At 38.2% G+C, this 27,218-nt stretch overlaps 3 protein-coding genes and 1 pseudogene across 5 annotated transcripts; 3 read left to right on the top strand and 1 right to left on the bottom strand.

The window, feature by feature from the left end:
* Positions 1 to 356: 356 nt before the first annotated feature.
* On the top strand, positions 357 to 6,692 carry LOC149099453 (uncharacterized). 3 transcript variants are annotated; one of them, XR_016203693.1, is made up of 4 exons: positions 420 to 704; positions 4,351 to 5,313; positions 5,604 to 6,132; positions 6,551 to 6,692. XR_016203693.1 is itself a non-coding variant. In XM_089277726.1 (3 exons), exons 1-3 carry the CDS (start codon positions 422 to 424, stop codon positions 5,609 to 5,611), a joined length of 1,254 nt encoding a protein of 417 aa, XP_089133852.1. In that variant the 5' UTR covers positions 420 to 421; the 3' UTR covers positions 5,612 to 6,281. The 3 variants fall into 3 exon arrangements, 2 of the variants coding, with proteins under 2 accessions (XP_089133853.1, XP_089133852.1); XM_089277726.1 differs by lacking the exon at positions 6,551 to 6,692 and having other exon boundaries at positions 5,604 to 6,281; XM_089277727.1 differs by lacking the exons at positions 5,604 to 6,132; positions 6,551 to 6,692 and having other exon boundaries at positions 357 to 704; positions 4,351 to 5,596.
* On the bottom strand, positions 1,334 to 3,300 carry LOC149099454 (uncharacterized; annotated as a pseudogene).
* On the top strand, positions 3,226 to 4,340 carry LOC149099455 (uncharacterized). Its single transcript, XM_089277729.1, has one exon. It carries the CDS (start codon positions 3,525 to 3,527, stop codon positions 3,930 to 3,932), a length of 408 nt encoding a protein of 135 aa, XP_089133855.1. The 5' UTR covers positions 3,226 to 3,524; the 3' UTR covers positions 3,933 to 4,340.
* An 800-nt stretch (positions 6,693 to 7,492) lies between the features above and the next one.
* On the top strand, positions 7,493 to 10,139 carry LOC149099456 (uncharacterized). The gene is made up of 4 exons (XM_089277725.1): positions 7,493 to 7,567; positions 7,783 to 8,104; positions 8,534 to 8,684; positions 8,916 to 10,139. The coding sequence occupies exons 1-4, from the start codon at positions 7,552 to 7,554 to the stop codon at positions 9,729 to 9,731; spliced, it is 1,305 nt and encodes a 434-aa protein (XP_089133851.1). The 5' UTR covers positions 7,493 to 7,551; the 3' UTR covers positions 9,732 to 10,139.
* The last annotated feature ends 17,079 nt before the right edge of the window (positions 10,140 to 27,218 follow it).

The raw sequence follows: 27,218 nt of genomic DNA on the forward strand, positions 1-27,218 counted from the left end.
CGCATTCCATCCAAGTAAACGCATGAAAAAATACTACAGAACAATTTTTTTGGCCTGCCACTTAAGCATTTAACTTGGGTTTCACTTCTGCGAAATCATCGGTAGATTAGAAGCGAAAACAGACCATATAAAACTTACCAACAATGTTTGCGGGTTGAGTTGAAGACACATCTGTTTCCCGCCTTTCGTTCTGTGGAATGCAATCATCTTCTCCTTGTGCGCTTCTTTTGCAACTCTTACTTTGACTTTGGGATAAAATTTGCTCCACCTCTTCGTCATTCTCAGAAACAGAATCGCCTGCTTGTTGACTGCATAAAGGCGAGGATCGAAAAGCCTTTCCTTTCGACGCCATAAGTCCGAACACGCTCTATCACAAAGCCTGCACAGCTCAGCACGTAAATTTGGCAAAGAGGGCGGGAAAATGGTTGCACAGTCCTTTATACCAAGACTGCTCCCATCTGATTGGTTGCTGAAGCTTTCCGTCCATTTGATTGGTTCCAACGAAACCGGTTGGATGCTGTCCTGTCGGACTGACTGCTCATATGACAAGATGGCAGATCTTGCAGCTGCTTCTTTGTGTTTCTGTACTGAAAGAAATTCCGTTCATGTTCATTGCCCCTGCCAAGAATGCCGTGGAAAACCTGTAAATTATAAAACTCAGGAGAGACATCTTTCAGCCTTGAGACTGTTGCAACAAGAAAATAGTAAGTTTATTTTACTGTTTAGAAACGCCTCTACAAATTAACTGAGTTCTCGATCGATCCGTCGGAGCAGCTAGCTAGACGTGCACATTATGGACATAAAATAGGTATAGGCTTACAATTTGAAACATGTTTCTATATTTTTTTGTTAACGGAGGTAAATAAGTACTGCTTTACTGATAAACATAACGACAAGCAACGTAAAAACAGCCCTATTCAACTAGTAGTTTCCATGTTTTTTATTAACCAAGTTTTTGCAACTGGTGTGACAAATCTTCAACTATCCTCATGCAGGGTGGCAGTTTAAATTTGTTTTGGATATAAAAAATATAAATAGAAAAAGATGTGTCTGTCAAATAATTATTAGGAATCTCACACAAAGAAAACCAAAGACTAAACTAGTTTTTAACTATTTCTATTATATACAGTAAACACCCGCATATAAGAACACACAATTTCAGAGGTCAGACTGATTGTGTTCTTATTTATCGGATGCTTAGTGAAAAATCAGCCTCAGGATGTTCTTAAATGTTCTTAAATTTTTTTAAATTCAGTGCTGTACAGCATAAAAAATGTTGCTAGAAATTTTAATCATGTTTTTGGACAATTACATAAATTGATGGAAGAATAATTAAAAACCTAATGTTCAAATAGGTCTACTGTAATCAGTAATGTAACAAAACAGTAACAAGAAGGGTGTATGTATAGTTCTGTGGCAGATCCATATGCTGCCCCACCCTTGAAATGCCTAAAGTAGAGGTCCACTGTACATCTGCAAATCTGAAAGTCTGATTTACTACTGTGTTGACATGTACATCAGCAAAACAATAACATTAAGGGTTTGTACTCTTGTTATTGTTTGTAGATCTGTAACCCAAAAGCCAGCTGTGCATCTTAAAAACTGTATTCGTCCAAGCCCTGGGGAGAGATTTTCTCGTCTCCTGAGCCATCAGTTGTCATTAGGCAGCCGGTCTTTTCAAAAAGCCGTCTTAGAAAGTCTTTGCTTTCTTTTAGTTCACTCCAGGCTTCCCCAGTCCATTGAGTCATAAGTATTCGCCTGTCCTTTGCAGAAAGTCTATCATGCCATTTTTCAAGATTGTCATCTATCTCCAACCACCTGTCCATTGCAGCAGCAATTTTCACTTTCATCATCCTTCCACATCCTGCATCAATTGGCTGAATTTTATCAGTATGGTTTTCTGGTAGCATGTACACAGAAGTACTGATTTCATTCCTACATGTCTCGTGGAACTCTTTGGTTTGTTGGAAGGACACGTTGTCTGCAAATAACACCTTTTCCTGGTCAGTTTTTCCAACCCCAGGAATGAGTGTTTTCTTGCACCATTGCATATTTGTCACCTCATCCATCCAGGCATTTTGCTGGAAATACACATCAACTCTTTTATCATATTGTTCTTTCTCTTGAGAACTAACATTCCCTTTCCCTCTAAACACAAGGGAAGGCTTTACATTCTGTTCTCCTTCACCTCTTATGCAAAGTTGCAAAGTGGCTTGCCTTTTATCCAGACCTGATGATGGTTGTGCAACCCAGACTTGTTTATTGCCACGTGAGTCATAGGTAGTCCCTTGATCCACCACGAATGGAAGAGGAACCTGGTCCACATTGTACCTGTTTTCAGGAGTCCACCTGCCATATTTGGGGTCAGTCATAGTTGATCTGTTCTGCCTCCTCTGTGTTTTCAGGGATTTCCTCATTTTGATGGAACTTCTGGATGGTTAACCTACCATCATCAGCAGAGTTTTTCTTCTTGTTTGTTCTTCTCAGTACTATATCGTGCCTTTTTTTAAACCTTTGGAACCAGTTAGAGCTTCCTTTGAAACTTTCAGCCTCCTTTTTCCCATAAGTCATCTCAATTTTTGCCTTCATCTTTTTCCTGAACCACAGTTTTGTAATCTTGCATCCAGCTGCTCTACGAACTTTGAATTCAGCAATCAATAGATTAGCTGCAAGTGGATACCTTTCACTCTGCTTCGATCGCCCAGCCACAATTTTTCTTCTCTGCCTTGCATCTCTTATATTCCCAGAATTTTTTCCCTTTTTATTTAGTTCTAGTTCCTTCAGAATTTGGTTTCTGTTTTTGTTCCACTTTTGAATCAAAGATCGATGAACTCCTTTCTCTTTTGAGACGATGTTGTATCTATGTTTTGATGATTTCAAAGAATAAAAAAGATCCAGGGTTTTCTTTTTGAATTCAACTGTGTACGATTTTCGCTTCTTACTTCCCCTTCTCTTGTTTCCAAGACTTTCGACTTCGTTACTGTCCAGAACAATGGGATCATTACTTCCTGACTGGCTAGCCTCAGGCAATGAGCAATGGGCATCTGCTTCCTTTCGATTGGCGAACGTATTCTCTTGCTTTGAACCCTCGTGTGAGTTCTCGGTCATCGGGTGTTTGAATTTCATGTGGCTGTCAAGGTATTGTTGACCTCTGAATGATTTACCACAGACGTTGCATTTTACTTCAGCACTTTTAGATATCTCAGCTGTCTTTTCCATTGTTGGCGTGATGTCAAGCATACAACCATTCTTCAATTCTACTTTTTTTCGAACGCCACAATCGAATAAAGTCCGATTCATCTTTGTTTTAGCTTAATATATTCAGCTCATAAAAATTCCAAACAGTGAAGTTCAACACACGAGGAAGAACACTTTGTGCGCCTCTGCATTGGCCAGCGGTTTCCTTTGTTATATTACCCGGGAACCACTTCGAGCACTGCCAGGTTGTGCAAGTGAGGAACCATCTTGGAATTCGTGAAAAACCTTGACAGATTTTTAAGGATAAACCCACACACATTAGAATAATGACGAATGAATATGAACTATATTTAGAGGCAAGCACAAGGGGTTATCATGCTTATTTCAAGGACGCCACAGTCTACATTGGAGAGATTCTTATATGCGAAATGGAGCCCAATAATCGCCACAGCAAGTATGCAGTTGTGGTAAAAAATGAGGACAACAGGATTGTTGGTCATGTCCCTATTGAGCTTTCTAAACTCTTCTTCAAATTTCTATCAGAGTATGGCAAAATTGAAGCAGAATGCATTGGAAGTAGAATAAACAAAGGGCGAGGAAAAGGACTAGAGCTACCAGTAGACTTTAGACTAGTTGGGAATGCTCGATATCTCAAGAAACTTCTCAAGAAATTACAGAAAAAGAACATTGAGTTCGATTACCAATGGAAGCTGAGCAAGATACAGAAGTGTTGAGTTTGAACTTCAGTTATTTTCAATAAATTTGAATGACATAATGGGCAACAAAAGACTGGACAAGTATTTGCAAGTTTTGATCAACTACAACTGTGATTGACCTTGATACAGCTATAAAATCTTATGTTTTTCTCTATCAATACAGTAGTTTATAGTATTGTAAAGGCAAAAAATGTAATTCATGATATTAAATATTCTGAAGAGAACAAAGGTGCCCAAAACTTAGCTAATACCATTGGTCAGCAGGTGTGTTTATGGTAATTTGTGTAATTTTGACACCCTTCCCATTTTATAAGAACATTATTTTTTTTTCCAGGCTGATATTGTTCTTGTAAAAGTGGTGCTTTATTTGCCAAATTTCAGCCTGATGTTCTTAATCCATGTGTTCTTATATGCGGGTGTTTACTGTAATTACCAGCTTCAGGGATTAGTTCAATGTTACCGGAAACCAGTCTTCCTGAAAGTCACCTGGATAACTCAGCTGTTCCAAGTTGTTCTGAAGATTATGTGGAAGGGAATGAATGCTCTTCATCATTAAGTGGCTGTGGTAGCTTTGACAATTATGATAGCACTGTTTTTAGTGGAACCTATACAGAGTTTGGTTCCCATAGTTCAAGCAATTTAAGAGGGAATCCAGAGGAAGCTGAAGAAGGTGTAATTGAGGATGACACATTGGAAGACAAACTCAGAGATGCCATTGTGTGTGCCATATTTGAAGCACTTGATCTTTTGCATGAGACAAAGGGATCTTTGAAAAACTTTGAGGAGCTATTAACAATGGCTAGACACATGTACTGCAAGGGAGCTGGTTTGGGGGAAGATGATGAAACAGTCAAGAAAAAATGGCCCAGTAACTGGACTGCTGCAAGGCAAATGCTAATTGCAGAAGGTTATGAAGATGCTAAAGAGTACTTCATATGTTTCAGTGATGTACATCCACAACATTGGGACACTTTAGAATCTCAGTCAGATTTATGCCGCCATTGTGGAGAAAAAGGTGCCATTCCCTATTATTATTTGGCTCTCAAAGGAAAGATTAAGTGCTGGGTGTCACATCCTGATATGTGTTACAAACTCTTATCACACTGGAGAGAAAAAGAACATTGGCTGAATAGAAATGAAGGCTGGCATACAAAGAAAGAACTATGGGATGGGAAGCGATTTGCAGAATTATCATGGTTCTGGGATTCCAATACTGAGTATTGCCTGCCGGTCCGATGTCAGTATCCTGGATGTAGCAATATAATTTCAGCTGAGACAGTTTTAGCAGCTGATGAAAATGAAGATGGATACCATAAAGTGAGATGTGATTGCTGTCATAGTACCTTCCATGTTCAAGCAAAATATGTCAGAGGAGATCCTCGAAACATTGCTTTTGTGGGTGAGTTACAGTGGAGATAGAACTGTTGTAAGTTCAGGGAAGGTTTTTGTGTTATTGTGTTTTTGAAATTGGCAAAGTAAAAATAGTGGTTAATTATTTGGCACATCTTAAGGACAGTGTAATACTGTCTGACTTGTGGTCACAATCCACCAACAGCAGTCACCTAACAGTACAGAAAGTGATCTTTTTTTGCTATAGTGAAGATAATTTGAATTAGCTGTCACATTAAGTATACATTTAGACAATTGTTAAAATATTTTCTTTACATTTTTATGATGTTTGTTTAATAGCTCACTGAGACGGGTTTCAACCGTTTGGATCAAGCCACCAATCAACAGGTTATGCTTCTCAATTTTAGTGGTTGGTTTACATATGATATGTATTAAAGTACACACTGAAATATTATTTATATTTATGGACTTACAGTTTCCTATACAGTTATTCCATTGTACAGTGTAGATCAACATGTATTCTACAATAAAAGTCTATTGTCTTTTTGAATGCTGTTAGAAGTCTTCACAAGAAAACAATAACAGCAAAAACATTTCTTTCCCACTAACTTTTTATTTTTATCCTGATGAGTTTTAACCTTATAAGGTAAGTGTAGTGGAACATTATTCATCTGTTTATTTTGTGCCATATTTGTAGGAGCAATTGATGTTCAAGTTGTAACAGTTTCAAAGCAAGATAGACAACACACAGTTGAAGTGTACACTGTTGGATTTGTACCATCATACCTATTGCCTGATTCACGACCTGTTAGCCTGGATCCCTTTCTTGATCCACTTGTAAGAGACTTTGAAGATGGATTCATTGAAGGTTATTTATATTTATATTTACTATGGTTTTATTAGGAAGATAAGTAGCAAGATTTGGCTTTGTGCAGGTTGTACATTTTGAATAATTAAAATTAGGGTTTGGGGATAGATCAAGATAAGTAATACCATTGATCTTAAAGATCTTTAGTGAAGGTATTTACTAGTCAATATTATTATTCAGTCAATATTTAATTCAATTAAATTGATATAAAAAAGTGATAACTTGTGTCAATTTGACTCCTTATTGAATTGTGGTAGAGGGTGTTAAAATGTTAACTTTTCAAATAAACAGTTAAACATTGGTTTAAATTTATCTTTGGTTTGAAATTTTTCAAACCAGTTTAAATTTGAACCACAACATCTACATTAAGGCAATTAAATTAGAAGCTAAAATAATTTTAATTACTTTTTACTTTTAGGTATAGAAGTTGACTATAAATTAAAGGTTGATTGTTTTTCTGAGGGAAAGATGATTATTAGACATTTGCTGTTATTGTGGACAGGAGATCACCCTGCACAATGTGAGGTGTGCAAATCAAAGTCATCTGGTGGTAATAAGGGCTGCAGAAGATGCAAGTTGGAAGGTGATTACTTTGAGGTGTCTCGTGTTCAGCTATGTAATAATTATAAATCATTAGTTATTGTAGAATTCTACTAGTATGATATGATATACTTTCTTTCAGTACTGTGGTATGTTTCAGTTGAATGCAACTGTTTTGATTATAGATAGTACAGTATATTATTGATGTTACTGATTGTTAATTTTGTGACAATAAATTTAAATTTATTAAGTTAATTTCAATATAGGATTAATTAAATTTATTTTAATTTTTTCTGTTAATGTTACTAAAGAGATTCACCAAAAGAAAGGATTTAAGTGCAATAAAGGGTGAATTTTTGTGCTGTTACTTTGTGCATAGAAGTGATGAACAATGATATAACTATGTACAGTATGAACTATCAACTACCATGATGCCATGGTCCAAAGGTACAGTTTATGTTGCTTGTTTTGTCTTTTAACCACTACAACCAAAACAAGTGCAAGTTTATCTGTGATTTCTTTAAACATTAATTTAGAAACAGGATGTGTAGTACATGGCAATAATAAATCAGAGCCTAGCAGTGAGTGTAGTCCAGAACCTGTAGATAATTTTACTTTGTTGCATTAAATGTCAAACCTTAAAAAGCAGGTCTCATTACTGTTTTTGTTACAGTCATCTTGAACACCAAACCTCATCCCCTGATATAAAATAATTTGCTGCAATGATCATACTAATTGTTTTGATTACCTTCATGGTGCCAAGCCAATAGTCTGTTCATTTGGCACTTGTTTTCTTAGATTTCCCATTCAGAAGTTTCATCTTTATCTTCTTTTTTTTCAGGATACAAAGCCAGTAGAATCCCAAATGATATAACAAAGATGGGATTCTGGAAAGGTGAAGCTTTTGTCCATTCTTGCATGTTTACAATAATAATGAGTTAGTTTTAGTTTTTTTAGTTTAGTCAGGGGTATGATATCAAAATATTGCTACTCTGCTTGACTTACTTGGGAAGCCAGTATATATAAGTATTTTGAGATAATTTGAGCCCAGTACAGTGTAGCTGCAAAATTTTATTAAAAATCATATCTTTGCATTATTTTGTTCAATAGCTGAGGAGTACCAGAAGCTAGCATTTCCTGCATCAGAGTTTGTATTGGAAGGACTTCTTCCTGCAGAAGAATATGAGGTGTGGGCACCGATCCCTCGTATTGTGGAGCTCATTTTCAATTGTGGAAGAAATGGTTGGACTAGTGAAACAATTGCACATCTGAAAGCCCTCAGCTGGAGACACTGTATCCTTGTAGAAGACAGATATGGTCCTTCAGAATGTGTCGTTACCCTACACAGCCTCACTCATCTACATGAAGACATATCAAGGTTTTCATCACCTGATAACTTTTGGTGCTTCCAGTTTGAGAAGGCAGTTGAAAGGTAAAGTTAACATAGAGTTTACAAATTAACCTCAATAAATTGGCAAAGATAAATGCATACAATAATAAGGGACCTAAAACTTTCAATTGATTATTACACAAACATACATGTAGACTTCACTTATACTCGAACTTCAAGAGTAGCTTTTCTGGTAATTTTTTCAAGCAAACTAATGTTAAAAAGAAAGCAAGGAATAAAAAATTTAATTAGTGAAAAAGCATGCAGACAAATTTATGCAACATTATTATAGGACAAAATTTGCTTTCAGAAGGAGTTGAAATGCATGGTACTGCATTAGTGATTAGGAAGTGACTGTTCCAGAATTTGGCCGCTAATGACAGAGAACACAGTCAAAATATCTAAAACATAGAAAATCTAAAATAAATGCTAGAATGTTTATCTTCATGTGCTACTTAATTATCTTGTAAGGTATGTTAAACAGACAAGCAACCGAAAAGGAGTAGAAAAAACTTTCGCATGTAAGGAGTGTCAGAGGGAGTTCCTGCAGATTTGGAGACTTGGTAACAAGGGATTAAGAGCTGCAACGACAGAAAAGTCAGGAAAATATAACAGACAAAAGGTACTATTTATTAGTGTTATAAAATTTACTGGTTCCTACTTTTTACAGCTTTTTGTTTGTGTGTGTGTGTGTGTGTGTGGGGGGGGGGGCTGTGTATGTGTGTGTTTGTGTTCAGAAAACATGTAAGATCATAACTAGCTAATTTCAGTTATATGGGTTAAACTTTACAAATCCTTTGAGATTTGAATGAATGACCAGGTACCTTCTTAACCAGGTACTTTCTTATTTTAGATGGTGGCCTCTTCTCTAGAATCTGCAAAGGACCTCATTAAAGAATGTGCATGTGGCAGAGATGAAGCTCGAGCTAACAAAGGAATACTCATTGGAAGTGGCAACATTGAGCGGTTGCAAAGAGATCAAGGAATAGCAATTCATGCCTATAACAATCCAATTCTAACTCCTGAGGTGGCTCATTCATTCTGTAGTGCCTATCTACCATTACACAATGAAGGTGCAGGAGAAACTCTTTATCGCACTGGAGATGACATCATAGCCTTGCAGGGGAACCAAGAGATTTGCCTCAAAGTCATAAAATTCTACTTAGTGGAACATGAGAATCTTTTCACGCCATTTGCTATTTGTGACGCCTTTCAGTATATCTTGGATGATGATGGCCATCCATTGAGACATCAGCTCAGTGATACTATCTATGTCAAGCCTTTTCAGACATGCACTTGTATTGGCTTAAATGACATTGTAAGGCCAATCATGTTGTGGTTGGAACCTGATGGAAAATGTGCAGTTGTGGATCATTCCAGAGCAACCATCCCCCTTCCCAAGGTTATTGTCCCTGCTTATCCCCAACCTGGTGATATGGTCAGTGTGAAAGGAGACCATGATGAAGCATGGCATGCAGAAGTTCGACAGGTTGATGCTGAACAAAAGAGAGTGAAAGGATATTTCTTTGTTAAGCATTTACACTGGGAGAGAAATCACTTGTGGGTTAGGGAATCAAGTGCACGAGCTATGGACAGTATAAGCTACAAAAGTATTATTGATATTTTGCCAGGGATATGGCATGGTCCAAACTGGCAAGAACAAATCTAACATTGATATGCCTTATCATAAGTTGGTAAGCAGAAAAAGAATTCTAAATAGTTCATTCCAGCTATAGATGTGCCAGCTCCTTGCAGGAATTCAATAATTAATTTATATATTAATTTCTTTCTTCAATTCAAAGTACAATAATATATTGGTACATTGTTCTAAAACAGTGTATTTAGAAAGTAAACGTTTCTTTGTAGAAATACAGTTTTGCATGCCAACGGTAGTTTGGCAATCAAAAACCCCTATAACGAAATTTAGGATTTTCCATGTTATCATGTCAATTACATGTGTAAATTTAGTGGGTTTTTTTGATGAACAAAAATACATACTTGGAAAATATAAATTTCTCTGTGGAATTGCAATTTTCCAAGTGAAGACTGGAAAATAAAATTTCCTTGTTTGTTTTGATTATGGAAAACTTAATTTGGGTGTTTTATCCAACAATTTTCCATACCATAACCAAGTATGGAAACTGAGTAGATGTGGATTTATATTTTACATGCAAAATACACATGTGGAAATTTGGTATTTACTTTTTGATCGACAAAAATACATATCTGGAAAAAAAATTCTCTGTGAAAATACAATTTTCCAAATAAAGATTGGAAAATAAAATTTCCATGTTTGTTTTAAATATGGAAAACTAAAGTGAAATATTTCATCCAATTATGGGATGTAATAATAAAGTGTATTATCGTTTGTCTCACAATGTAGTCACTTGAGATGTAAATTGTGACGTTTCGACTGCTCACTGCTAGTCTTCTTCAGGCGATAAGGTCGACTGATTGCACGGTATTTATATCACAAAGGTCGGCTGTGATTGGTGCATTTCGATCCTCCTATTGTTCCATTGTTCCGGCGAGTAGCTGCTCCCTCAGTGGTCCGCTGTTGTACCATTCTCCTGTTGTTGTGTTTCTTGATCGTGGGTATCCATGCTTCAGGAATTTCAATTCCACTATCCCTGTTGATTTTGTTAGGGTGAAGTCTTATGTGAATAGCTTCCTTGACCCTACGTGTGTACCAGTGAGGATCTCGATCAATAAACTTGACCTCATTCCAGATAGGATAGTGGCCGGCAGGGTTTTCATTAATATTTGAAATAGCAGGAGAGTAGTGTAAAGTAACAGGAGAATGATTTTTTAAAGAGAGAAGCTCTTTCACGGAACAAGCGAAGCTCGGTCCTTCCTAAGGGGGTATGGGGGCATGCTCCCCCAGGAAATTTTGGATTTTTGAATCCCCTGAGATGCCATTTCCTGTTATCTGACAGCAAATTTCATTTCTCTTTAGTTAGCGACTAAACAAACAATGCACACCTGAAAATGGTTCTAAAGTGTTGAGTTCTTCTTTGTATTAACAAGCAAGTAATGTTCCACAAGAGCTCTAGCTCTTTTACTCCAAGAGTAATGTCGTATACCAAAAAAAAATCTAACATTCAAATTAAAGCCACTACCACTGCTCGTAGGAGCAAAAAAATGAGTTATTTTTGACATGGTCGGTGAGAAATACTCTCTCTCTCTGAGACAAATATACACGCTGTAATAATAAAACCTATAAAATAACACCGCACGAGACGTGAGAACATATTCCCGCTTTTGATCTGTCGGCGACAACCGGGCGACAACACGCCAGACGGAAAATAATTGAATGCATTCGCTCTCACCACAAAAGTCACAAAACTTTGCATGTCCAGTTTAAAAAACAGTTTCTTGAATGAAATGAATTACAAAGTATTATAAATAAATATTTCATCTTTGTTCCCTGTACAGTAATAAATAAAAGTTAACTTTTCTCAAATCATAATTAAAACAGAAATTACCGAAATTTGCATTTGCCAAGTTAGCGGTAATTTGACACTCAGATTAAAGATACCGTAAACATCTTCAATTTGCATACTAGCACATCACAAAAATTGTTTTTTTCTGAATTGTAGATAGTTCATTGCTTTTGGCTTTAATTTGGTCCAGTTTTCTTTTGTGACTTTGTCGTTTTCAGTTGTTCTATTTTAAGCATTAACTTCTATTTTAAGTTTACTCTATATTCAAAACAAGACTTTCGCACGTAAATAACGCCTCGGGCTAACGAAATTCTCCACACAAACCGTCGATAAGTTTTTCTTTTATTAGTGTACCAAATTCAATAATTATTATTTTAGTGTAAAGCCAGAGCTTAATCAATGTCGGAGACGTTTAAATTACTCATTACTGACAAAGAGGTTTTAATGTCCGTGCCGGATGCCTATTTCAGCAAGATGTATATAAACAATTTTCAACGCCGTACATTATTTACATGAACGAAAAATTATTTTTTTGAACGGCTCCACATTTGAATAAAAAAATGGCTACAGGCCTTTGAAATTTAGCCAGAGAATTCTATGTAGTAGCCGGAGAATTCTCCGATCCCCGATGCCTAATGAACACCCTGGGCCGGTCTCATGGGCATGTTCAGAAACAGCGGAGGTCTGGGTACGGGTGAGTCATATATCCCTGTCCTGTTCTTTGATCCTCTCCTGCATAGATCTCCCTGTTTCCCCGATGTAGACTTTGCTGCACTCACAGGGAATCCTGTAAACAACACCATCTTGTTTAGCTGGATTGATGGTGTCCTTTGGTCGCACTAAGTGTGACTGAAGTGTCGTGTCGGACTTAAAGACGGTGCGAATGCCTTGTTGTTCTAGGCAGCGGCAGAGAGACTCCGAAACTTCTTTGTACATAAGGTAAAATGGCGGTGGATTTAAATTCTGCAATAGGCTCTCTTCTTGGGGTTGTTCGTACCTTTGGGATCTTCTGTACAAAAGAGGAGGGATATCCATTAGAAACAAGTACAGATGACAGATGTTTCTTCTCTCCAGCGATTACTGATGGTTTGGTCATGAGACGTTTAGCCCAGTCGTACAGACATTTCACAATACCGCACTTTACTGACTGAGGGTGGTGTGAATCATACACTAGGTACTGACCAGTATGTGTTGGTTTCCTGTAGACACTGGTGGTAAGGCGGCCATCAGGTTCTCTGTAAACTGACGTGTCAAGAAAGGCGATCTTGAAGAAGAGAGCCTGTCGCGGAATTTAAATCCACCGCTGTTTTACCTTATGTCCAAGGATAACGAAGCATATCGTAAACCAGACAGATTTATTTCTGTTTGCAACTAACACGTCATTATGTAAACAAAAAAAAAAACAGAAGAAATAAAAAGAAAAAAAAAGTGGGATCCTGACTTGAACTTGCCTCCCAAGATAAAATGTAATACCAGTAGAACCTATTCTTCTTGCAGGCATGTTGACAGCCATGTTATATTCCTTTCAAAACACTTTACGTAATTAGCGAGATAGTCACCTCAATTTTCTCTTTTTCCACTGGCTGTTGACAAAATATAATTTCAATTGTCTTGGAAACATTTTGTTTGTCTAATTGGGCCAAATCATAGTTGGGTAAATGTTGAAGCGATGTAGTGCTTTGAGCACACACTAGCTTTCGTCAGTGTTCACCCATGAGCAAATAGTAAATAACATACTGACCAATCAGAGCACCCACTTTACTTTTGTTATGTTATGAAAATACTTGACATGGATCTAAAGTGCATACAGGCACAACATTTCAATTGTTGGCATGTGACAGCTAGCAATTATTGTCATTTTGTTATCACACAACAATAAAGAAACCAGAAAAGTATGCCACTTTTATGTTGTTGTTTCTCTCCAGTGCTGTTTGCTGGCCAGGTTTCTGTTTTATAGTCATACAAGGAAATCCTTTACAACTTTCAGGCCCATGGTCAGACAAGGCTTGATTCAGCTCATCAACAGAGCCAACATGATGTGCATATAAGCCCAAGGAACCCAGTAGCTGCTCACAATGAAGAGAAAACAGATTAATGCTGCTGAGGTCTTCTTCAAGAAGAAATGTGAGGTCATTGCATAGATCTGTGAATCTTCATACACATGAAAAAGCAAAACAAAATAATAAATTATGAACATCGTAACCTGATTCGATGGTAAAAAAACTTTGTATTAACAAAATGTTGTCACTAATCATGGCCAACTGATACAACATGACTAACTCTTACAGGATGGACATCATATCATATCTCAGGAAGTTTATTAACACTCATGCCAATATTGGAAGATAGTGCCATGACATTGTCAATATAGTGTGCCATAAATGGAGCAACTTTTCACAGGCTGTTTGCAAAAAATCAAATGATAGAAAAGTGTCTGGTAGACAGTACATGTACTTGTCAAGATTGAAATCAGGGTCTCTTGTTGATTTCACATTTGACAATCAACTTAAAGGAACATTAGTTTACCAAGTGAAAGAAAATGAAGCCTGATCTCAGGTAAATGCCATTTTTTAGGCCATAAAAGAGTGACATGCAATAACCATTTATTGTGCCACACTGTATACTCACCTGCTTTGGATCATAAGCAGTCAAGACATGTTTCATCTGGATTAACTCCATGACATTTGCATGCCTAGGAATTAAAGAAAAAAACTTGAATTGTGACAGTGATTCATCTATAAATATATATATTTTTTATTATTTACTTTGGTGAGATCCTACATGTGGCCTGGGCCAGGTTGGGTACAAAAATATGACTTCAGAATAAACTAACATTTACCCTAATGGTGTCAGGGTACGAACAGAACTCAGTGTCGTACCCCTTGCTACCAAGAACATAGTCTTCATCATCCTTTTTCCGCAGTAAAAGCAGAAGAGCTTTATAATCAAGTGTAACTGCAAAGTAAAATGTATCAAAAAAGAATCACCAAGTCTGAGAGAAATGAAAAAGCTAGTATACAAACAGTTAACTAAAACTGCAGGCAATCATAGGGGATAAACTATTGGTACAGTTAGGATCGCAGTTAGGATCCTGCAGTTAGGATCCTGCAGTTAGGATCCCGCAGTTAGGATCCCGCAGTTAGGATTTCAATTTTCCAAATGTTTCCCAGGTAGACCTTAATTAAAAAGAAAATTTCTCACGCAGTCGCAATATGGAACGATTTGAACAACAGATCGTTTTCAAATGACTTCACGGCGGCCATATGACCATGTGAGTGAAAACCATCTGTAGAGGACAACGCGAATTAAACCTGGGCACAAGTTCCATGCAATACAAGAATTAAAAAAAAACTGTCAATAGACTGTGCAATTCTCCAAGATTGCGACTGAAATTAAAACTCACATAATGCATTTTTATTGCTGAGGTATTTCTAAAACTTATAGTAGGCATTGATTTGTTCTAACCGCTTTAATGAATTTGCATGCACTATTTCATTTGTTGAAAAAAACATTTATTCTGTTGATAACTTTCACTGGAACTGTACATGCAGAGCACGCTGCAAATTATTTAGTTGAAAGGAATTCAACTGCAGTCCTGGTTTGAGTCGTATCAGAGCGGCGCTGAAGTATGGATGCCTATTTAATAGACATCCATTTTCGCAGTGGTAATATCTGTTGGTTTCTCTTCCCACCATCCGATGCCCAGTTTTGTCTATGTGGAAGTCCTTTTCACAATGGCGAACAACCAAACCAGTAAAGGTAGGACCACTGGCATCCAAAAACTCAAATGGGCATCCTGCACATTTCTTTATCCTATTGTTAATTGGGACAATTACAAATGGGTTGCTGTTGTGCCAAGGCATCTTCTGGTGACTGATAGACATGGGGAGGAAAGTGTGGATAGGCTGCTGGTATTGCTGTGCTCATTGTGGAGCTGCCACTGTTTGGCAAGAGACCTCCACTTGTGAAACTGTTAGAGAATCCACTGCTGATGGCTGTTGTGCTTACCGCAGGTGGTAGAGCTCTGCTTGTTGTGAAGCTTCCACTGTTTGGCAAGAAACCTCCACTGATGGCTGTTGTACCTGCTGCAGGTGGTAAATTCTGCACGTTGTGGAGCTTCCACTGTTTGGTAAAAGACCTCCACTGATGGCTGTTGTACTTGCCGCAGGAGGCAGAGCTCTGCTCGTGGCGGAGACTCCAATGTTGTGGAAGAAACCTCCACTGATGGCTGTTGTACCTGCCGCCAGAGGTAAAGCTCTGCATGTTGTGGAGCTTCCACTGTTTGGTAAGAAACCTCCACTGATGGCTGTTGTACTTGCCACAGGTGGTATAGCAATGTTTGTTGTGGAGACTCCAATGTTGTGGAAGAAACCTCCACTGATGGCTGTTGTACTTGCCACAGGTGGTATAGCAATGTTTGTTGTGGAGACTCCAATGTTGTGGAAGAAACCTCCACTGATGGCTGTTGTACTTGCCACAGGTGGTAAAGCTGTAGTTGCAGCAGAGACTCCACTAGTCAAACTCGCAGTGACCTCACTGCTTACGGCATGCTCTTCACTTCTCAGAAGCTTCTTGACCCGGGCAACTGGAATCGATTTTTGCTGAATAATGTCGTCATTTTCGTTGACATTCAATTTTCTCAGCATGACCCATATGACATGCATGCATGTCTCTGGAAGAGACCATGCCACAGTCACAAGTAGGTGTTTCGCTTATCTCTACTAATCTTATCCTTCCACCGTCTAGCAGTTCGAACACCTTTCTTGTGGGCCCGGCATCATATATTTGCGTCAATGTTACTGACTTTGTTCGCTTAGCCATCGAGAGCAACTTTTGGAACACTTTGCTTCTTCCCTTTCGTTTTCTGAAGGAAGCCTTAGCAGTTTTTTGTCCTTCTGCCTGTGTCCTTTCATTTTCCGAGGAAGACGAGGCGCTTAAGGCGTCTATATCATCACTTGTAGAGATCCCTGTTCTTTTCGGTGCTCTGTGACTCAAAGAGGGGTCAACAAAGGATGAGGTAGAGTAAAGGCGTGGATTGATGTCTCCTGCTTCGAGCTCCTTCGCAAATTGAGCAGCTTGGTCTTTCTGCCTTCTAAATGTTGCTGTGTGTTTTTGACGTTGCGTTGGGCAATGGCCCCCTTTGTAGGTTCCACTTTCATGCATTTCTAATTTCGATTTCAGCAGAACACATTCGACAATATGTTCTTTGGCTACTGTGGCCAGCGACTTATTTTTGGCACCTCTTGTGGCATTACGCGAGTGGCCTGCCTCTGCCATATTGGTATTAGGCGTGTCTGCACTCTTAAAGGCATGGAATACATGCATTTGTCTTTTGAACCAAAATTTGTTGAACCAGGATTTAATATGGCCTTGTTTTACTGTTTTTTTGTCCGTCCAGTCAATTAGTTTTCTTCTGTTTGCCTCAAATGCACCAGGGGTAGGTGCGTGATATATTTCACGCAACATCTTTTTGAAAGTTAATTTAGAGCCAGAGCTCCAATCTCTCCTTTCTTGCTTGTGACCACAGTCGTAGAAGTGGTTTTCACATGACTTTGCTCTGTCCACTGCACCGGGCTTAAGCATTCTACGGATGCTCTCTCTATTTCCTCCATGCTTGTCTGTTACGAAACCCTCTGGATCGAAGATGTATCCCTGATCTCCGGTAAATTCACGTAGAGCCTGTGAGATAATAAATGCATTCATCAATGAATTAATTAACTTTTTATTTTATTAAATTCGATGTCACCCTTCTCTCCTCTATTTAGTAAAAATTGTGATTGCCCAGAGACCTCGGGTAAATTGATTTGGCCACAACATTTGTGCAGTTGACAGGAGTTCTCAGAAACCATGTGTGAAATTTAAAGTTACTTTTGATTACAGAAAAATGAAAGCCATTTCGGAGAAATTCAACTTAGTTTTGGACAACCAGGCTATTGAGCCTCTTAAAATGGTGTTGCACTTAAGAAATAGTATCCATTACACTTAATTTTTTCGCCACCTGTGAGATAAGGAAATGAAATGCATTTTTCAGTAAATGACCAAGTCATACACTTACACTGTTGACCTGGGACCAAAACTCGCTAAGTGTATTGGTGCTTTCACTTTGACAGTCCGTGCTTGCCAAAGTGACAAGTTCTTTTAAGGCTGGATGTTCCACGCTCAAGTTGATAGTTTTCATCTTCTGTACTCGGTCATGTTCTGCATCCAGAAAACAGTATTGCTCAGCCAAGGAAGACCCACTACCCCGTTGCATTTGGTACATCATTTCCACTTTCTCGTGGCTACTCCTAAAGACAAACGTGTTTTCACTTCGAGAAAGACGGCAATCTTCTGCACGAAATATTAGGAACTTGTCCACTTTATCAGCAGCTTCCTTTATCGTCGCTATAGCATCAAAAGAATGTCCCAAAGGATTAATGCTCTCCACGACTTTTTGTTTGACATTCTGTAGCTTCTTGTAGTCTGCGTAACCCTGAGCTTTCTCGTACACGTCTTTAACATCTTTGGTGTCATGAAGGGTAGCCTTTAAAGACTCATACGCACATTGAGAAGGTTTTGCAGAGCTGTTTTCTTTAAAGAATTTGTTCACTTCACTTGAAATGTCGATAATTAGTTTGATGGCCGTGCATTTGTGGGTTCCACAGTGGTAAACTAGTACATGGCTGGCACCGTCGGGAAACTCCCAAATCTTTCTCGCAAAACACGCCATTGGTTTCACGCTATATCCACAGCAAGAGCAAACCACTTCAGGAGGAAGCTTTTTGAACTGTACGTTGTTCTTGTGCCCGTATGTCTTTAAATAGGGACAAGCCAAGTTAACGCATTCATACATCCCGCCACACTCAGCTACTCGGCGTGTTCCATTCAGGTTCTTTCAGCTTGAACACTTCCATCTGCCCCAGGGCCTTCTGTCTGCCGAACTTTGCATCATTGCATCCTTTTTGAATGGGAGCTTATATACACACAGTCCGTCAATGTCGTAAGGAAGCGCTTCCACCTCATTCACTTTACAGTTTTTCCATATTTCTGGTCCAAGTTTTCTGTTTGACCTGCAATATTCGCCATAGACAAAGAAATATTAATCCCCACTTAAACATATAACGTAGTTGCTGTTTAGGAGACGTCGAAATTTCGAGACATTTTCTTGACATTGAAACGTTATGTAATTATACTTAACATAAAATAACACAGAAGCAGTAGAGCCCGATTGAAGCTGTGTCGAATACGACAAGAAGAATCGACTTTATACTTGGCCACCTCAGCCCAAGTATTAAATACACACATTAACTGACAAATTCCGGTGTATTTAAACACCCCAACAACTCTATAGATTGTAAAAGTAGTTACTAAAATGATTGCTTTAAAATTTCACATTCAGCTAGAACGGCATACTTTCTCAAACTTAAGGAGGCTATTTACATCAAAATGTAAAACCGGAATTGAACGCGCAAGTTCAATCCTTCAACACCATTATCTTTTAAATCTTTTACCGTTATTTACCGTTTTTTATTGTTTATATACCATTGTTTATCTCTGTGTTAGTTATTTATATATTTAGTTACCATAGATCATAGTTTCAGTAAGAAGTATCAATTACCTATGAAATGTATATAAATATAGCACTGAAATGTCAATGACTGAATAAACTGAAGATGGCATAAGTTATGCCAAAACATGTCTTTGAAAAGTTGTTTCGTGTTTTTTAAGTTTTTAATAAAAAGAAGAGCTTCCATGTAAAACTAACTTCTGAATTACAATCTCAATAATGAAATAATTATTGCCGACGATTGAACCATATAGGAACTTACATATCAACAGGAATGTCGAAGTTGTCTTTCTCTTGACGACGTTTTGGTGCTTTGTGAAATGCCCTAGAATTAAATAAATGTTTGCTTTTAATGAACGAAATCGATAGGACATATGTAACGACCACAACAGTGGTGGGCTGCACAATATTACTATTTAAATGAAGATCATCGAAGAGGTAAATGCAATTTAAAGGGGCTATGTTATGAAGATTTTGTTGTTTTGGATCAATTCTTCGCTAAAATCGTTACTTAGTGGTTTTATGAGATGGATATCCAATGGATTGTATCAAAAAGAGCAACCCATAATAACATTTTTGTTATTTTTTGTTGAGATAGCATCAAAACTTGAAAAGGTTGGCCCCACCTTTTTCAAGTTTCAATCCATTTCCATCCTTGCCATCCGTAGCAAAAAACGACAAGAAACAGATTGGACGTCATAATATACTCTTAAATAACAAACCTAGTAGACCATTATTTTTGGAATTCAGTTGAGGGCAAGACACATTTTCTCTACCAATTGAGCTATGAAGACCCATACTATTAATTATTATTACTATAATTAATCATTATTATTATAATTATAATAATAATTAGGGGCTATGTTATGAAGATTCTCTAATTACACGAAAAATGAATTGAATTTAAAAACCATTAAGCACGCAGCAAAAATTTCAGATATAATCTTGGAATAATTGTTAGGGTAGTTTGCTAGGTATCAAACTTATACATGTCTCGGACGAGACATCTATTATCATTTGCTAACATTTGCTATCATTTGCTAACATTAAAGGAACAATGTCACAGTATAGCCAAGGAATCGTTACTAACCAACCTCCCCCACCCCTCCAAAATAAAAATAAGAACACACGCGCATACATCCACCAGAGAAAAAGAGGAAAAGAACTGAAAGACAGGAAGGAAACATTTCTTTGCATACTGCTGGAAACATGAAATCTCACCTCGGAAGACTAATGCTCTTTCTTTAAATGGTCCATCAGACCAAGATCTCCATTGCTTATCACTGCAGAACACTCAAAACAGTTTCTTTCCTTTTTGTATCTCCGTGCGGCCATGTAAATCTCTTTTTATTATATAAAATGTGACAATTTTCCTAAGATTTCTGACCACTTTCCGCAGATCTCTGAAGATTTTCCAAAATTGCTCCAAAAGCCAGACAAATGTTTCCGAAGATTTTCCGAACATTTCCGAAGATTTTCCGAAGATTGCCAAAGACGACTGAAAGAGATCCGAAGATGTTTCAATCATATACCAATAAATTTAAGTGTAGTTAAAAGGGACAAAAGATCATTTTTTCAAAAATGATATCTTCACAGGTGAGGATATCATATCTTCACATGTGAGGATACCACTCGGTATACCACTGACTTTTATATAATAAATTGTATTATTTTTTATTATCCTTTTGATTAAACCAAGCTGCGAATGGTACTCGTCGTCTCGGTCCATACTATTTCTGTGTGATACAGTGGCCATTTTAGATTTTAACAGCCGGGATAAACTATGCCGACCCCTCCCCCCCCCTCCCGAAGGGGCAAAAGAAGGTCAAAACGACCTTTATGGGATGGAAAGCAAAGGACAAGCCGGAAAAAAATAAAACTCAATCAAAAAATTTCCCCTGATACTAAACAATATTCTGGAAATCTTCAACTGACCTTGCAATTGCACTCTCCCTTGGATTCCTTCTGCTGGGTATATTTGCCGAATCCACGAGTAATGACACGCAAGTCTTCCTCGCTGTCATCAATCTGAAACAACAAAAATATGTGTCATTGGAAACCGCATAACACGCATTTGCACGTTGTTGAAGCTTTTAAAAAATAGGGTTTTCCATGATTTGCTGGTATAAGAGGCGTTAGTTAGGTCAGTGCAATTCGCTTTCCACCCCCTAGCTTTAAGACGGTAAAATTCTTCGTTAAAGAAAAGAGTTTTAATCAATTTACTTTATGAACAGATGAGGAACAATATGTACTCCCGGGGGTGACATGCTTTCTTACATGTTATTCTAGACCAGATTTGATAATGTTAACGCTGGGCAAAACGTCTTACCCGTGACATGGTACACATGGTACACACGACACTCCAGTTAATACAGCTGATTGTGAACGTGATTTATACTGACCTCAACACAGTTTTCTTCATCGGTGAGCCTTTTTTGGCCAACATCACCACCAAATCCAGCAGTGGTAACACACAGGACTTCGTTGCTAGCGTCACTCTGGAATAAAATTACTACAAGTTCATATCTACACAAAACGTTTGTTCAGCGTAGTGCAGTAAATTGGTACATTACCTGTTGCTCCTCCACTGAACATCTGGTCACAATAGCGACGGCCTGTTCTTCGTCCTCTTCTTGGAAGCATCTCCACCATGTGTTCTGAAGTGGAGACGAATTTCCTCAAACAACGCTTGCGTAGCTTTTGACACTATCATTGTCGCTCCTATCACTCCCGCAAGAAGCCATTGAAACTTAGGAAGTCAGGATTCAGCCAAACGAAGAAAATTACTCCTAAATAAATTGCTGCTTGCTGGTCGCCTCAATTAGAAAGGTCAGAATGGAATGCGAAGTGGTAATATGAATATATGAAACAAGAGGTAGTTCTTCTTTTAGCTATCTGTCAACACTTAAAAGCCTCTGCGCTCAGCAAAATAATCAGTGATCTTTGATCTTTTCACACAGCGCTTAGGGCATTTGGAAAGTAAATAGGAGACATTTGCACCTCGGAGGGCTAGAAAGGTAAAAGATTCAAGTTTTCTACTCTCACTCACTTTATTCTCTTCTCGCATAAATATTGAGAGGAGATCCAGTACCAAAGAAACAAAAATATGTATGTTTCCACTATTTTTGGCAAAAGGGGAAGGGACGTTGGTAGTAATCTTGTCTTTATACCCCGGGCTTTATACACAGTATTAACTACAAAAGTGAGTTTTTGTTTGGGAAACAAGCTACATCTTTCGGAGGGCGAGACTACAGCATATATGTTGTAGGTAAAATTTGTTCTCAGGTTAAACCAGTTTTCCAACTAGGTCAAATCTGTAGTCTGTATTAAACCTAGGTTAAATTCTTACTTTGTGATTTATGTGTTAAGTCTTTGATTAAACTAGATCAAATGTGTACCAAATGTAATTTGGAGAAAATTTTTTAATATAAATGTATTTCTATTTAGGTTTTCTTGCTCACCAGGTTTTTTTACAAGTTTTAATTTCACTTAAATAATTGCACAAGTTATTACTGTAACTAGTAAATTCTGGTTTAAGGGTTAGCTTTGTGTTAGTGCAAGGGTCAACTTTTTTATTACTGTACTGTCAGCTTGGTGTTAGGGTTCATTTTTTATAGGGCAAGAGTAAAGGATAGATCTTGAAAGTTGAATAAAAAGAAGCATTTTTCATTGTCCTGTGTGCTTTATTTTTGTTCTTGGACATAACTACAATTGCTTACATGCTCCAATACAGATTCAATTTTAAATTACTGATCAATTGCTTTCTTGGATGCTGTTGAGAAAGGTATCTCCTTGGAAAAGTCAAATACAATATTTGTTCTGGTGCATTTGTTTAGTCTGTTTGTGGAAATATATGTGGAAATAACACCAAATTTTGTTACCACTTTTGCATAATCATTTTCCATACTTATAATTTTGCCTAGTATTACATTGGGGTGGAGCGGTGTTGTTTTATCAACTTTATCAATTTTTATTGTTACATAGTCATCAACTTTGAAACTACTTGGTTTGTTTCTGCTAAGTTTCATCTTTTTATTGTATTCACTTTGTTTATCCATGACTGATTGTGTTATTGCTTTCCTTTTCCTTGATTCTGATACTTCTTTGTTGGCTTGTTCACTTGCAAATTCCTCCTGTTCAGCTCTCGGGGCTTTGTACTGTATCGTGCTGTTTTCATGCAATGTTTTGTTGATCAGTGTGTCATTGTCCATTTCCACTTGTTCAGGTGCTGTAGTTTCATTTTTCATAACACTTTCGTCTTGTGGTAGTTGGCCATTTGTTTCAGCATCATGACATTCTTTGTTTGGCTCTTTGCCAAATACTACATAGTAAGGTGTTTTCTGTATTGCTCTATGCAGTGATATATTTTTTTTGTAGGCAGCCTCGTGCACGACTTGACACCACTTATTTGGTTGAATCCCTTTTTCTTTTACAATGTTTGTAATGTTTACTTTGATAGTACTGTTGTTGCGCTCTACTTGACCTTGAGTAGAAGGATTTCTAGGTGCACCATGTACAAATTTTATCTTGTGTCTTTTACAGAGATTCTCCATGTTCTTGTTCCTAAATTCACCTCCATTGTCTGAATGCAGCATTTTGGGGAATCCAAACATGAAAAACAGTTTCTCTAATTCGTAAGCTACTTGTTCACTTTGCTTTCCTGTAAGGGGTATCATCCAAGAATATTTGGTAAAGTGGTCAGACACATGAAGAAGCCATGTGTGTGTTTTCTCTTTACATTGACATGACAAATTTCTAAAATCTATTAAGTCAATTTGCACATGGTTCATGAAGCCATCTGTTTGAATTGGATGAGTAATGGCTTTCTTCTGGTGGTCTGTTACACTTTTCTGCTGAAGGTGTGGGGTGCACATCGATATAAACAGGTTCACCACCTGTGTTATTCCTGAATACCGCTTTTTAACATAGTCCTCTGTCTTGTCTCGTCCTCGGTGAGCTATTGCTGAATGACAATTTGCCAGTACTGTGAATATTTCCTTCGGTAGCACATACCTGTTTTGTTCGTCTAGTATTTTGCCATCGTCAGCAGTCGCTTTCCATTGTTTCTCAATTATTCGACACTTGTCTTTTCGGTCGATAGTGATTGAGTTTCCTTCATTTTGCGCCTTTGCTTTCAGCCATTGATACGCTTTTTGGTAGAATGAGTCATCGATGTAGATGTCAACTGGGCTAGACTTGTTTTTAGATTTTGATTTCAGCTCCTCGAGTCTTCAATAAAACCCTTCTGAATCTGTACATCGATTCGCCATTTTTGTTGCAAGCACATGTGTAAGTTTGCATGTAGAGCGCATGTGTTTAATATTCAAAGACTGGGTCTGGGCAATTTACGGCCAAGAGGAGTCTGGTAACAAATAAGTAATAAGGCCGAGAAATATCAGTGAATTGCCAATGTTCTCCTGAGTGGCTGTGTGGTAAGGCAAGTGGACTTGAAATCTGAAGATGGGTGAGTTCAAGACTCGGTAAGCAGCACATTAAAGTTCCTTATTCTGACGATTCAGTTCCATGTTGCTCACTGGGGGAGGGGAGGGTGATCTGTTAAAATGGGGAGCACAGTGGATAGGGTAAAAGGCGTGATAAGAATAGATGAGGGTTAAGTAGGGGAGAGGAGGTGAGAGAAAGAATACTAGAGACGGTGGAAGTAGTTTCTTTTCTGTTTACTTACATAATTTCTTTTTATTTATCTGCCCCTCCAAAAAAAAAAAACGAAAGTTGAACCTACGTTGAGAACTGATTTGAACCAGGTTGAGAACAAATTTTACCTAGCTAGATATGGATCACAACTTTAACCTAGTTTGATTACTGGTTTTATCTGAGAACAGATTTTACCTACAACATATATGCGTAAAATTATTCACATTCAGTATTTTATTACATGGCGGGGTACAAATTATTATTTGACATTGTAGGTAAAGTGTGTATATGAAACTAGTGGCCCACGAGGCTGGAGCTTATCCGGTTTCCTTAGCATGAAGCGCCTAGAAGTATTTCTACTCCCTCCCCCATCCCCCCCGAATGGGATGCTAGTTCATCGCAGTGTTGTCCCCAGCAGTAAATTGGCCAGAAGTATTTCTACTCCCCCCTGGATGGGATGCTAGTTCTATACAGGTTGAAAGATTCATTGGGAGAGGGGGGGGGTGGGTGGTGGAAAACAAGGGAGGGGGCATTTCTTTTTTTAAATTTCTTTAGGGATCTGAAGGCGGGATCCTAACTGTGGGATCCCAACTGCGATCCTAACTGCGATCCTAACTGTTGAAATAGCTAGCCTCCAATCATAGTGGCTTTGCTGCCCTAATGTCATAAAAGTTATGCTGACAACAACCTTGAACTTCTTTCTTTTATCCTTTCAGATTGGAATAATGAGGGTATCATAAGCCAAATTGCTGTTAACGTCATAACTTTTTAATACAAATTTTTGCAAAAAGTTGTGGTCTTGATTAAAATCGCTGCTTCAGAGCAAATTATCAACCAAATGCTTGCACCACTGACTTAATTGGTTTGAGAGACAAGTTCCTTTTTCTTTCACCTTCAACAAACACTAACTGATACCGTCCAACAAAGTACTATTTTACACAACTTAAGTTTTTCTACCTCTCAAACTGGAAATGTATGCAGAGTGCATAAAAAAGCTAATGAAATTGTGGAGTCCTGAACATTAATTATTGCATGCATACGAAATTTTTTTCTCATCAATGAAATACTACAGTGGAACCCCACTCTGTGGTCAGTGGACACCCACTTAATACAGACACCCAGATAATGCAGATAGTTCCATTTGTCCCAATGGGGAAAAGCCCATAAATTTTCTCTAAAATTAACCGCCTTATTACCCAAACGACATACACCAAAACGTCTAACAAGATAAATTTACCATTAACTATTTGTAACGTTTTGAGTACGCTATAAGACAACAAACACTTTAGATCCGTAAGACATACAGCTTTAAGGGCGTCTCCAAGAGCTACAAAAGTGGAAAGTATGGTTCGTGCACTCGTGCATGACACCACGTCACTATGACGTATAATCATTAAGCGGAAGTGAAATAAACAAGATACGCGACATCTCCCCTCTTAAGAATAATAGTAAGAAATAATACAAAGAAATAGTTGCTAATAAAGAGCACAGAAAACCAATGTCTCTGTCCTTATTAATATCACACGACAAATCCAGAAGCAAGTGTCACTGTCCTTAAAAATCTCACACAACAAATCCAGAAATAAGTGTCTCTGTCCATGTAAGTCTTGCGACATTGTCCTAGTCCTTAAATCAGGAAGGTGTCTTGACGACACGCCCACTGCGGGTTTTGATCACAGAAGTGCCCGAGCCTTGTTTGCTCTCCTTTGGTAGGTCGTCTTGTCCAGGCTTCTTCGGTGTTTCCTTAGCAGGTGTTGTTTTGGAAACAGGCTGCTCCTCTGCTGGAGGAGTTGGAGCGTTGTTCTGAGGGGCTGTAGCTGCGTGTTCTCTATCGTGTTCATTACTGCTTCCTGTTGTGGATGAACTACTGTTCGCTCCAGCTGTTCATGAGTGCACCTTAGGTGTTTTCAGTGGCGTTTGAACACTCGCCCATCTTCTGTCCTAACTTGATATGACCGGATGTGTACTTTGGCTTCCACCCTTGCTTGGGCCCACTGTTTGTCTTTGCCTATGGACCTAAGGGGCTGTAAGCGAACTATGTCCCCAGGGTGTAGGTCGTCTAGCTCTCTAGCACCTCAGTTGTAGTTGATGCTTTGCTTGGCCTTTTGGAGTTTCAGCTTCTGATCTACATCTTCTGGTATCTTGGGTTTGAGGAGACTGCTTGATGTTGGAAGTAAGGTCTTGGTCCTCCTCCCAAAGATTCTTTGCGCTGGAGAGGTTCCTAGCCCTTCACTTGGGGTGTTCCTCCAGGCCAATAAAGCTAGATGTGGGTCACTCTTGGACTCTATTACTTTCCTCATGAGGTTCTTTGATACTTTGACTGCATTTTCTATTTTGCCATTTGACTGGGGATATCCTGGCGAACTGGTGACATGTTCAAATCCGTACTGACTGGCAAATGCACTGAACTCAGTGGAAGAAAATGGTGGTCCATTATCGGACACAAGCTCATCGGGAATCCCATGTCTAGCTAAGTGGCTCTTTAGTTTCCCGATGACTTCCTTTCCAGTTTTGG

Source organism: Orbicella faveolata, unplaced genomic scaffold, assembly GCF_042242905.1.
Source record: "Orbicella faveolata isolate gen_17 unplaced genomic scaffold, um_ofav_v1 contig_46, whole genome shotgun sequence".
Taxonomy (NCBI): Eukaryota; Metazoa; Cnidaria; class Anthozoa; order Scleractinia; family Merulinidae; genus Orbicella; species Orbicella faveolata.